At 43.2% G+C, this 13,406-nt stretch overlaps 1 protein-coding gene across 5 annotated transcripts in view; it reads left to right on the top strand.

Annotated features, from left to right (window-relative positions):
- Positions 1–13,406, top strand: part of gli2a (GLI family zinc finger 2a) — a 382,695-nt gene that overhangs the window by 259,550 nt on the left and 109,739 nt on the right. For all 5 annotated transcript variants that reach the window (XM_059647512.1, XM_048535196.2, XM_048535193.2 and 2 more), the window contains one exon: positions 10,269–10,477. In XM_059647512.1, the coding sequence (XP_059503495.1) occupies positions 10,269–10,477 (209 nt within the window). The remainder of the gene's footprint in view (positions 1–10,268; positions 10,478–13,406) is intronic.

The following is a 13,406-nucleotide window of genomic DNA, read 5'->3' as shown; positions in this document are numbered from 1 at the left end:
TTATCCACCCAACATGTCGTAGCATCCCTTTTGCTGCTTCAACTTACTGTATCGTCATGCAGCCAGCTTCAGATTTATTGGGTCTACCTTCTCCCTTGTATCAATAAACTTTGAGTACAGTCAAAGTTGCTCCTTTTTAAAGGTATTTTCATTGTTCAGTTGGAGTTTTGCCTGCCAATTTTTTTGGGCCTTGTCTGTTCCCACTCCATTAAAGTTGGCCTGCTCCCAAATAATTATTCTTTCCATGATTACTCCTTCTGTTGTTCCAGAGACAGCCTAAACCGTAGGACACAATGACCACTGCCCCTAAATGTGAATCTTTATCTATTTATCCCTTCTCATTCCCAAGAACCAAGTCTGGAAATGTCTCCTTTCCCATTAGACTTGAAACAGACTGTTATTGAAATTCCACTTGAGCATACTCTTGAATTCTCGCTGCTTTGTGCCCTTTATGCAGCTCCTATTTCAGCCTGAGTTTTTAATTCACAGGTGGAACTTTGTTGTCGTTGGCTGGGTCAGCATTTATTGTCTGTCCCTAGTTGCCCTTGATGTATTGAGCTGCCTCCTCAAACAGCTGCAGTCACCTGCTGTGGGTTGACCCTTACTGCCGAAAGGGAGGAAATTCCAGGATCTTAACTCAAAAACATTGATGGAAAGGCAATGTATTTCCTAGTCAGGATGGTGAGTGGCTTAGAGAAGTAACTTGCAGGTTGTGGTATTCCCATGTATCTGCTGCCCTCAACTTTCTAGATGAAAGTGGCAGTGGGTTTGAAGAATAATTCACGTCACCTTGGTATGTTTTGTAATGACAGAGGTGCTATATAAATGTGTGAAGCTAGATGAAGGGTCTAGGTCCGAAACATCAGCTTTTGTGCTCCTGAGATGCTGCTGGGCCTGCTGTGTTCATCCAGCCTCACATTTTATTATCTTGGAATTCTCCAGCATCTGCAGTTCCCATTATCTCTGCTATATAAATGTGCTGGTTCCATAAAAAAACTGTTAATGCTAAAAACACTTTAGCATGTTTTACCAAGTCCAAGGTGAGTGAGACATGAGTTCATGCTTCAGGCTATTGTCTCGTCATCGGTCAATTAATCTGAAATGTTATTACTGTTTCTCTGCCTCCAAAAATGCGAGCAGATCTGCTGTGTATTTCCAACATTTTCTGATTTAATTTCAGATCATCAACACCCAGAATATTTTGCTTTTGTTATTATGTTGTTCACCAATTATAAAATGCATTTGAGGGGGTGTTAGTCTGAGCCAGGGCTGTCTTCATTATGATGCCTTGCCCTAATCAAACATATTTAGGGAATACAATTAGTCAGTGCCATTTTGTGAGTAACGTGACCATGTTTGTTGCCATCATGGCAGGTCAAATGCAAACATAATGTTGACTCCTCATTTCCCTGATTGCAGTACAGTATTGCAGTGGGTGGAGCAGTGTTCCTGGCTACATGAGTGTGCATCAGTGAAGTAAGCAGTATTTGCTCATAGTGTGCTCACTAGCCTACTGTTCTTCAAGACAGTCTGTCCCTCTTAAAGGAACCTACACTGGTTCACAGAAGCCCACTACTGAATGTTATTTCTGTGATTCTTAAATTGGAAAATGGATCATCAGGCAAAGAGAGTGTTCCCAAGTCCACTGAGAAGCTAGGAGCTTTATCCACTTCTCTGAGAAAGAGACATGCCAAGGTACCAAGTTGGAGGCAGACTAGGCTCCTTGCACTTGGTGAATTCCCAAAGTTTGACCCACAAACCTGACAGTGATGCCACAAGAAGTTTCGTGACCTCATGACAAGAGGCAGGTTCAGTGAATGCTTCCTCAAACACCACACCACCAACTTCTTCTAAAGCTTACTTCACGCCATGCTCATCACTCATGTATTGGCACTCAGGAACTCATGTCTAACATCCAGATATTCCATCATGCACCCACAGGTGCCAAAGATGTCAATCTCAGAATCAGCTCCCACATATCCCCAGGTTCTTCAGCTGTAGCAGGGCATCATTGAAGCACGGTGCCACAAGATTGCTGATAGTAATTCCTCTCTCTTGTAGGTGGCAGACACTAGAATAGAGAGGGAGCAATGCAGAAGTAATGGGGGACAATGAACAGTTGAATCTCCTGAAGCCTATAAAGGAGATTATTCTTTGCCTCATATTGTAATAAACCCCATGGCAGCCTGGCATCACTGTGATCATTGATGATAGTGGTACCTTAATACCTTATGCTCATTCTTGGCTCCCAGCTCACCCCCATGCTATCACTTGTCATCATAGGTAAACTGACCCACCCTGGCTCCCTCAACTCAGTCTTGCCCTTTCTGATTTCCAGCTGAATCAGATAATGCTTTACTGAATTGTTGGAGGCTGATTGAGGTTTTCCACTCAGACTGCAGGTTTTTCACAGGTTAAAGGGGGCTCTGCAGCTTCATGGAGTGATGGGGGCCCAGGGACAGCAATCCAAGGCAGGTTGAGAGGACTCTGGAGCTGCCTGAGTTTAGCTACAGTCCAAGGTTGCCCAGTGAAGGGGCCAGTGATGGCCTGGCCACCAAGTCAATTTGTTAAAGAGAGGACATCTCCATTTTGCTGAACTCCACTCTGTTATATCAGCATTGACATCTTGCTGCTGCCAAAGCGAAGGGCCTCCTATTAGCCCTGCAAGTTCAAGAGATCAGCCGCAGTTCTTAATAGCATGATAAGGCCACTTCAAGCTGTTAAGTGACCGCTCCAGCAAAATGATCGTTACCCACATACTGCAGGCTTCTCAACCTCCCCTTTGACCATGTCAACTGGGTCCTGACCCATACAGGAAAAGGCCTGCCTATAGTCTATAAACATGTGTGTTGAATGGAGTTGTGCATTCCAAACTCACAAACAGACCAGCTATTGAATGATGCTAAGACAGCACTCACTCACAGGCTTCTGGCACATGCAAAGTACATTTAGCTCAATCCTGAGGTCCGGTGTGGGACTTGTTGAGGCCACAGTCTCCAGAACACCACCTCTAGTGGATTTCCATTTCAATAACGTCAAGATTTATATGTGGCGAATCATTAGTAGGTTTGGTGTCTTAAGTGTGTAGAAGCCTATATAAAGAAAGGGAGAATTTGAAAGTGCAGGAACAGGGTGAGATATTTCAAAAGCTGTTTCCAGTTTCTTATTTCAATTGACTGTTCTTGGTTCATTTATTCCCTTTTCTTTCATGCTTGGCCTTAGACGTTTGTGTTTTAATTTTACTTTCCATGGTTCTACTGTTAGAATCGTTAAACAGGTTTTATGACAGTTTTTTTTCGATCAGAAATCTATCTACCTGTTTAATTCTTGTGAGTAGGCTGCTGTCTGCTTGTTTCTGTTTGCAGTTGAGTTGCATGTTCAAATCCCGGACTCAGAACAGCCCCCACCTCAAACATAGATCCCTCCCTTATACACACTGCTGCAGTATTATCCATTTTGTTTAGAGTTGCACCTGGAATTTTTCAGAAATTTTTATCAACACATTGGCTTACACTCCTTTAAGATGGCAGTGTTGTTGCCTACAAGCTGAATTATACTGCAATGACAGATCAGTGATTTCATGTTAATATCAAACTCTCAAATCAAGTTCGTGTGCACTAAGAAAATTCCTCAGTTCCTTAATTGATGCAATTACCTCATTTTACCTCGACCTTTGATCTAATGGTTTACAATGTGTGAGCTACAATATTAACATGCTTGGGCTTGTGCCTATGAGCCTCTGATATGATCAGAGGGAGGCCCTCGCACATATTTAACAGAGCAAATGAGGGCTGTTTGGAATTGATATCACATTCTTTTGTTCCTTCTACTCTGACTGAGGGCAGCTTGGTGTCTTTTGTTGCTGAGGAAAAGCTATCAGGGTGATGGCAATTGAAAAAAAAGGGAAATATAATTCTTAGAAAACAAAGGGGGAGTCTTCACGAGAAGGTGATATCCACACTGACTTCATCCAAAGACATTGGCCCAATGGATTTTCCTGGCATGTTCTCATTACAGATGCATCAGCAGAGCTGGCAGCTTGATTCTCACTGTGACTAGGTAGTCATTCAGAAGGTGAGTGAAGACAAACTTGTTAGATGTGGAATACAGTCTTGCAGTAGTAATTTTAAGGGAGATGGGCACAGGGAGGTGTGTGACAGAGCAGCTAATGACGCTGTTGGAAAAGTATTAGAAAATGCACATCAGCTGGGGCATAAAAATCAAAGATAACTTGTTTATCAAAATTCCCAAGAAAGACTGAATAACAGACCCACTTTCCACTTTCCATTGTTGCAGCCAGCCATTTCAAAAAATGAAAAACCAAAGAACTGCAGATGCTGGAAATCAGAAACAAAAGCAGAAATTGTTGAAAAAATCTCAACAGGCCTGGTAGCATCTGTGGAGAGAAAGCAGAGTTAATGTTTCAGGTCCAGTGACCCTTTTTCATAACCCAATCAGAATTCTGATTTTATGACTGCCTGTAAATACTGCCCAGGTTGAAGAATGGGCAATGACTGAGTTGTCCGAGGTGAAAATCAGGTCAGGCTCCTGAATATGTCGCCTGGCCCCTAACGCAGTACTTTAATTGGACCTTCTCCTGTTTCTGGCCAGAACATCAGCCACCTAAATTGAAGTCCTGTTGAAAATTGAAACGTGAATTTCCAGCAGTAAATCGGCAGTTTGTATTTGCAACTTTCATCAGTATGGGTGTAAATTATTCCCAAATTTTAGAAAATTTACATTTCAAATGTCTTGATTATGTCTGTGTCCCATGTCTCCTTGCATTTCCTCTCGGATCAGCTGTGTATAAAAGACAGGAAGTATCCTGAAACAGTACAAATAGGCCCACATTTATTTGGAACTCCACATTTTAAAGTGGAGGATGGGATGGTGGAGGGAAGAGGTTGGAATTTATAAATGGCAAGATTAGAATCACAACTGAACAATTGGTCAGGTAAGATGATGTATATGGAGCCTGATTCAAATTCAAAGGCTGAAGCAAAAAGGAGGTTCTCATTTATTTGAACAACCATAGCTACCTATAACTAATGATACTTTTCCATTTGAACCTGAAGACCAAAGTCAGCACAGAGCCATCTCATCGCCAGCTTATGTAAATCTGCTGTTTTCCATCTTGCTTTGGTACCAGAGAAAAGACCGTTGTCACTGGAGCTTGGCATCAGCTCCAAGTGATTTTATTTTTTAACCAGCTCCACATTTGCCTAATGGCTCACAGTGCCAGGTGGAAGTTTTAACGGCTGAGAGTAGCACTGGGTGGCGGATGTAGCACTGCTCCTTAAAAACCTAACATTGTTTTATTCAAGACTTTTCTCCAATGGGAACGCTCACCTCTCAGTCAGGAGATTTGTGGCTTCAGTTTGCAACCTAGTCTTTGACACATAATCCAGGCAATTTAATTGTAGAGTTGAGAGGGTTCTTCACTGTTGGAGGTGCCTTCTTATCAATGAGGCAATACACTGAGTTCCAGTCTGTCTGAGTTCAGGTGGAAATAAGAGATTGTGGCACTGTTTAAAGTGGAGCTAAAATTTCCCCGAGTGTACTGGCCAACAGTTAACCTCGAACCCACACCACCAAACTCAATTATTTATCTCATTCATGATTCTTGAACCTTGCTGTGTATAAACTGACCATTGTGTAGGTCTGCTTTTCAACAATGTCTGTGGTCCAAGAGTAGTTCATCGGCTGTCAAGTATTTTGACAGATCTTCCGGATGTGAAAGCTGCTATGTAAATGCATATTTGTTCCAAGTTTGTGAAACATTTTTAACCTCTTTAAAGTTGTGCATCAATGTAATTCAATGGCAGTAACTTTCAGCTTTGTTATTCTTATTTCGGACCATGGGTATCTTGGTTCAAATAAACATGGTATCCAAGTTAAGAAGCACTGTTGCAAAGGGACGCAGGAAGCTATTACAATCTACTAACTGTGAATTGCTTTCTCAAGGGAAACTCAAATACACATCACCCAAGAAATACGAATATTAACCCAAGAAAAGGATAAAGCTGTCTGATCATTTCGATCAGGTTCCATTAGCTGCGTGGTAGTGTGTGTCTTTCTGCATGGTTGAGCGGTGAATTTAAGTGATTCTGCTACCTGTTGCTTTTGAAATCCTTCTTGTGATGTTGATAAATGAGGTGTTTGGTGCATTAGTTCAGCTGAACTTTTCAGACCCTGTGTTTGCCACACATCAGCCTCAGCCTGAGCAACATGGGGTGCTGAGAACTCTTGTTTATTTTAAGGTCCTGCTTTCGGGTTCTTGTCCTGTTTTCTTCTGAAAATGCGACAGCAATGATATAAAAAAAGTGTGGAATTTCTGCGGCACCGTAGATGCAGAGACGGAAATCCCGAGACACAGATGGATGGCCATTATGGACAGTGGGCCAAAGGAGGAGATATGAAGTGGGAAGGGTATAAATTATCAGGGAACTCAGCCAACGAGCTGGATTTTAAGGAGCATGACTTCACAGAGCAGAAGGATGTGCAGTGGCAGGACTTGCTGTAGAGAGTGTAGCTGAAGGATCAGCTGATAATGACATGTTGAATGCGAGAATGCCTTAAACACCAGGTTAGGGAAATGGAGGCAAGATGGTGAGTTTGTTCAGGAAAGAGTGCGAGCAGCACTGAAGCAGGTTACAGAAGTAGAAAGGGGACAAGACCATAAAATGATTTAAGTACAAAAAAGATCATTTTAAGTTGGAGACCATTCAGGGCCTGGTTTGGAGGGATCAGGGAATAATCAAATAAGGTTTGGTGCAGCATAGAATAGGAACTTCATATTTTTCAATCAGTTGAGGTTCCCATCAGGCATAAACAGAGAGGACATTCTTGGTATTGGAAGTGATAAAGATATAGATGAAGGTTTCAGCAGTAGCTGGCCTGAAATGGTGTTGTTAAACTGTCAGGGCAATAACATTGGGTCATTTTTATGCTGAACTATCTTTTTGATAAGGGTCATTTTAGTTATGTGGTGATAACAGATACCCAATTAGAAAGCTTTAAACAAGGATTTGATGGATGAATGAGCATGGATTTAAAATGTGTTAACATGTCAGTGTGCAGTTTGTTACTACCTGGCCAAGCACTGTGTAGCAAGTTGATGAACACCCAGTGAACATCTTTGAGTCTGAGCCAGGAGATTGAAGATTAAAGTGCAACATCAGTGTAGAAACCCCTTAATGTAGTGTTGACGTGTAGTCACAGTGTCAGAAATGGCATCCTTCAGATAAGATGTTAAGTGAGGATTTGTATGTTGACCTGGCAAATCATTGAGAATTTTCAAAAATGAAAGAACAGGCTGCTTTCTTGCCTCCCACATATCATCAACATTTTAAAAACTAGGAGACCTTCATGTGCTCCACCACTTAATATGATCGTGACTGATCATCTAATGCAGTGCCTTTTCCCACTTTCACCCTTTGATCCCTTTATCTCTAAGATCCATCACCGAAGTAGATCCTGCTGTGATCGAAATAACTGCCGTATCTACCTACATGTCAACAAACACTGCATGTCAGTAATATTGCAATGTAAGATATTCCTTGACACAGCTCTGCAAGGTGTGATAAGATCCCATGCTATGGCAGCTTGGTGGCTCAGTGGTTAGCTCTGATGCCTCACAGCATCAGCACCTGGGTTCAATTCCACCCTTGGGCAACTGTCTGTGTGGAGTTTGCACATTTCTCCCTATGGCCGTGTGGGTTTCCTTTAGGTGCTCCAGTTTCCTCCCACAGTCCAAAGATGCGCAGGTTAGGTGAACTGGCCATGCTAAATTGCCCATAGCATCTAAGGATATGCAGGCTAGCTGGATTACCCATGGGAAATACAGGGTCACAGGGAAGGGTGGGGGATGGATCTGGATGAAATGCTGTTCAGAGGAGTTGATGTGGATTTGATGGGCTGAATGGCCTGCTTCCACACTGTAGGAATTCTATGATTCTAAATGCAAAGTCCTTCCTTTAACCTAACCCATCTGGTAGGAATAGTTGGGTTTAAGTTGGGCAAACCCCCTCAATTCTTCCCTGTTCCCACTGGGCATGTTAAGTTAAAATTGGCGTTAAAGTCTTTTCTTTTACTTCCAAGAATAACAGTGTAATTTATAAAGTTGTTCTCTAAAATCAGGCCAGAGATCCCCTTCAATTGATGCAAGATCCAAAGAAATTTTTAATCGAGGCGTAACACTCTCTTTCATTTTACTTAAGTATCATGTTCACCACCATTACTCGATAATTCTCTGTGCTGTTATTGTTCCTTTCCTCGCTCAGAGTAATCCCAGTCTTTCCGCAAAATATCTTATCCACCGGGGGACAATTGCCCTGCTTAAAGATTCTACCAATTCCTGAATCTCTAGAGTCAGCATTAAGAAGTGGTCAAGGGAGACTTGTGTGGCCTTACCCGCTATCTAATAGTGGGAGGAAGGGTGGAGATTCTCTGGCCAGTTCGCAATTCAAATCAGAAGCTACGCATTGAGCATGCCAATATTTGAACCCATCTCTTACCATCCAAAGGCAATATCTTAAAATGTTATGAAGATTTTCTGTGCATTAATGGAATGAAATACACAGTTTTCACCATGGAGTGTGGTAGATGAGCGAGAGGGGTTTCTGGTGGTGTTCAGTTCTTTCCAACCTCCAACATTTGTCCAATGAGCTGCAAGGAACTTCCTGGAATCACAAGGTCCACATTAGACTCAGCAAGACAGCAATCGTAAAATACTGAGCTTTGTCCCAGATTTCTAGCTGCTTTGAATCGAAATGTGCAATGTAAGAGTGAATTTATTCAGTTTGATCGCAGTGGAAATTCAGCCTCCTGTCACCTTAGGAAGAAGCAGTTGAGTTTCCGTATTATGTTGAAATCAGAACTCAGCTATAATTTGGAGTCTTGCTCCTTCCCACTTTGACCAGCTCATGTCATACATACTGCGTCCTTTATGCATTAACAGGATGAAGATGTGACTGGCTAGGCAGCATTTATTGCCCATCCCTAATTGCCCAGAGCACAGTTCAGAGTCAACCACATTGCTGAGAGTCTGGAGTCACACGTAGGCCAGACCATGTAAGGATGGCAGTTTCCTTCCCTAAAGGACATTAGTGAACCAGAGTGATATCTAGGACAACCTTCTGAATGACTACCTAGTCACAGTGAGAATCAAGCAGCCAGCTCTGCTGATGCACCTGTAATGAGAACATGCCAGGAAAATCCATTGGGCCAATGTCTTTGGATGAAGTCAGTGTGGATATCACCTTCTCGTGAAGACTCCCCCTTTGTTTTCTAAGAATTATATTTCTCTTTTTTTTCAATTGCCATCACCCTGATAGCTTTTCCTCAGCAACAAAAGACACCAAGCTGCCCTCAGTCAGAGTAGAAGGAACAAAAGAATGTGATATCAATTCCAAACAGCCCTCATTTGCTCTGTTAAATATGTCTCCTATTATTGCAAACATCGAAAATAGATTTACAGTCACCATTAGATTCTTAATTCCAGATATTTTATTAAATTCAAATTCCACCATCTGCCATGGTAGGATTCAAACCCAGGTCCCCAGAATGTTATATGGGTGTCTGGATTAACAGTCCAGTGATAATACTACGAGTAGGCCATCACCCGCTCCACCTCCCCCTCACCCCCCAAAGTATTTCCTTGGATGTTGTCAGGTTTGCAGCGTTGGAGTTCTAAATTAATGCTGGATAAGCTGCGATGTTTTTTCGCTAGAGCCTGAAAGGTTGAGAGGTGACTTTATTGAGGTTTATAAAATCATGAAGGGAATAGGTAGGGTTAATGGTAGTTGTCCTTTCTCTGGAATGGGAGACTTCAAGACAAGAGGGCATATGTTAAAGGTGAGAGGACAGAGATTTGAAAAAACGTGATGGGCAATTTTTTTACAGAGCAGATGGTTTGCATGTGGAGTGAACTTCCTGAGGAAGTGGTGGATGTGGGCACAGTTACAATTTTAAAAGACACCTAGATAAGTACGTGAATTGGAAATGTTTGGAGGGATATGGACCAGGAGCGGACAAAGGACTAGTTTACTTTGGGATATGTTTAGCATGGCGTAGCTGTATTGAAGGGTCTGTTTCCATGCTGTATGACTCAATGATTATATGTCCAGGCTTAGAGGAGGATTGGATATAAATGTTCATCTCAAATTCAGTTCCTATCAACAGACTTAAACTGGTAGCCCATTTCTTAATGGAGATGCAGATATAAGGCTGCCTGACCTTTAAAACATTTTGTGCTTCTCTTTCCTCAGGCCTCCTGCCTTGACTGGAAGCCCTGTCTTCTCCGACATCTCCCTCATTAGGCTGTCTCCTCATCGGAATCCAGCAGCCACGGGCGAGTCTCCTTTCAGTCCACCCCATCCTTATGTCAATCCCCACATGGAGCATTACCTGAGGACCATGCATGGTAGCCCCACACTCTCCATGATCTCTGCAGCAAGAGGCTTAAGTCCAGCTGATGGTAAGTCTTTCTGTGTTCTTTACTCACATGCATTTACCAATGATGACTTGTATTTGTGCATCTTTTACTGTGATAAAATGTCCCAAGGTACTTCGCAGGAATACTTTTCAACAAAGTTTCACATCATGTCCAATGTCTCCTATTATTGCAACCATCTTCTCCATGTCCAGTCTATCCAGGCTTCTTAGTATTCTGTAAATTTTGATCAGATCGCCCTCCCATATCATTCTAAACTCCATCAAATTCCTCGTATGTCAAGCCCTTCATTTTTGGGATCATTCTTGTGAAGCTCCCTGAACACCCTCCAATACCAGCACATCCTTCCCCACATACGGGGCCCAAAACTGCTTGTAATATTCTAAATACCCTTGTAGAACATCTCTGCTCTTGTATTCTAGCCTTCTTGAAATGAATGCTAACATTGTATTTGCAATTTCATCATCAATAACGTGATGGAAATGGGCTCAAAAGTGCTGTCAAGCAGCACCTGCTCAGCAATAACCTGCTCAGTGACACATAATTTGGGCTCTGCCAGGGCCACTCAGCTCCTGATCTCATTACAGCCTTGGTTCAAACATAGGCAAAAGGGCTGAGTGCCACAGGTGACGTGAGAGTCACTGTCCTTCGCATCAAGGCTGCATTCGACTGAGTGTGGCATCAAGGAGCACTAGCAGAACTGGAATCAGTTGGAATCATGGGAAAACTCTTGGCTCGTTAGAGTGATATCTAGGACAAATAAATAAGTCTGTGGCTGTTAGAGGTTATTCATCTCAGCCCAAGGACATCTATGCAAAAATCTTCAGCTGTTGTACCAATGACCTTCCTTCCATCATTCGGTCACAAGTGAGGATGTTCAATGGTTGCGCATTGTTAAGCATACTGCAGCAAGACCCAAACAATATCCACACTTGTACTAAAAAGCAACATTCACGCCACATAAGTGCCAAGCAATGACCACCTCCAACAAGAGAGATTCCAGCCATTGCCCATTGATATTCAGTGGTATCACCATCACTGAATTCTCCATTAACAACCTCCTGGGGGGTTACTATTGACCAGAAACTCAACTGGATGCACCATCTAAATACTGTAGCTACAGGAGCTGGTCAAAGCTTGGAATGGTGCAGTGAGTAACTCACCTCCTGTCTCCCCAAATCCTGTCCACCATCTAAAGCCACAAATCAGGAACTTAACGGAATGCTGCCTAATTCCTGGGATGTGTGCATTTCCAACAACACAAGAAGCTTCACACCATCCTTGGAAGTAAACATCATGCAAGCAGTTGAAACAGAGTGAGGCACAGCCTGAGTGACTTTTTGCTTTTGATTTATTATTGTCACATGTACAGAGATGCAGTATTGTTTTATGTGCTAACCAGACAAATCATACCTTATGTAAGTACACCAAGGCAAGAGAACAGAATGCAGAATATGGTGTTACAGCTACAGAGAAAGATCAACTCTAATATATGAGAGGTCCATTCATAAGTATGATAACAGCAGGGAAAAAGTTGTTCCTAAATCTGTTGGCATGTGTTTTCAAACTTGTGCATCTTCTGACTGATGGATGAGGGTGAAAGAGAAAATAACCAGGGTGGGAATGTGTGTGTTTCTGGGAATTTGGAGCACCACAGAAATTTGGTGCAGAGGAAAAGCAGTGTTTTTTGTTCTTTGCACAATATGTGGAACAGTCCCTTTTCCACTGTTACACTGGCAATATCCCCCACCTCTTCCTCCACTACATTGCGTCGTGCTCCCACGAGGAGCTTGAACAGTTCATCAACTTCAGTAACAACTTTCTCCTCAACCCTCAAATTTACCTGGACTATCTCTGATACCTCTCTTTCCTTCCTGGGCGCCTCTGTCCCTATCTCTGGTAACCACCTCGAAACTGATATCTATTTCAAGCCCACCTCCTCTCACCCATCCTCCTGCAAAAACGCAATCCCATACTCCCAATTCCTCCATCTCCACCACGTCTGCTCCCAAGATGGACCATTCCACTTCCAGACATCCCAGATGTCCTCCTATTTCAAAGACCACAACATCCCCCCTCCAGTGGTCAAAAATGCCCTCAAGCACACCTCTTGCATTTCCTGCACTTCTGCCCTCAAACCCCGTCCACCAACAAAAATAAAGGCAGCATCCCCCTGGTCCTCACATACCCCCACAAACCTCTACATCCAGCATAACATTCTCCACCACTTCCACCACCTACAATCTGACCCCACGACCAGAGATATTTCCCTCCCCATCCGTATCTGTCTTTCGTACGGACTGCTATTTCCATGACCCCCTCGTCTACTCCATAATCCCCACTAAACCTATCACTCCCGGCACCTTTCCCTGCAACAACAGGAAGTGCTATACCTGCCCCTACATCTCCCCCTCACCTTCATTCAAGACCCAAAACAAATCTTATGTATAGGACAGCGGTTCACCTGCACATCCGCCAACTTGGTCTACTGTATCCGCTGCTCCCGATGTGGCCTCCTCTACATCGGTGAGACCAAGCATAGACTCAGAGACTGCTTTATAGAGCATCTGCGCACTGCACATAACAAACGACAATACTTCCGATCACCAACCATTTTAACTGCCCATCCTGTTCCCTGGGTGATATGTCCATCCTGGGCCTCTTCCGGTGTCACAATGATGTCACCTGCAAACACCTCATACTCCACCTCAGAAGCCTACAGCCCAATGTCCTAAACATGGAATTCAACAGTTTTAAAGTCTCCCCATCCCCATCCCAAGTCCAACCCTCCCACTCACCCCCGCCTCTTTGACCTAACACAACCTGTCCATCTTTTCTGCAATCCATCTGCCGCAATCATCCCACTGACCAATCCCCACCACACCCTACCTGCATTTACCTATCACCATCTCACCTACCTTCCCCAAGCCACACCCCTCCTCACTCCATTTAT

Source organism: Stegostoma tigrinum, chromosome 7 (assembly GCF_030684315.1).
Source record: "Stegostoma tigrinum isolate sSteTig4 chromosome 7, sSteTig4.hap1, whole genome shotgun sequence".
Taxonomy (NCBI): domain Eukaryota; kingdom Metazoa; phylum Chordata; class Chondrichthyes; order Orectolobiformes; family Stegostomatidae; genus Stegostoma; species Stegostoma tigrinum.
The sequence above is the reverse complement of the archived record's forward strand: the minus strand, read 5'-3'. Positions and strand labels throughout refer to the sequence as shown.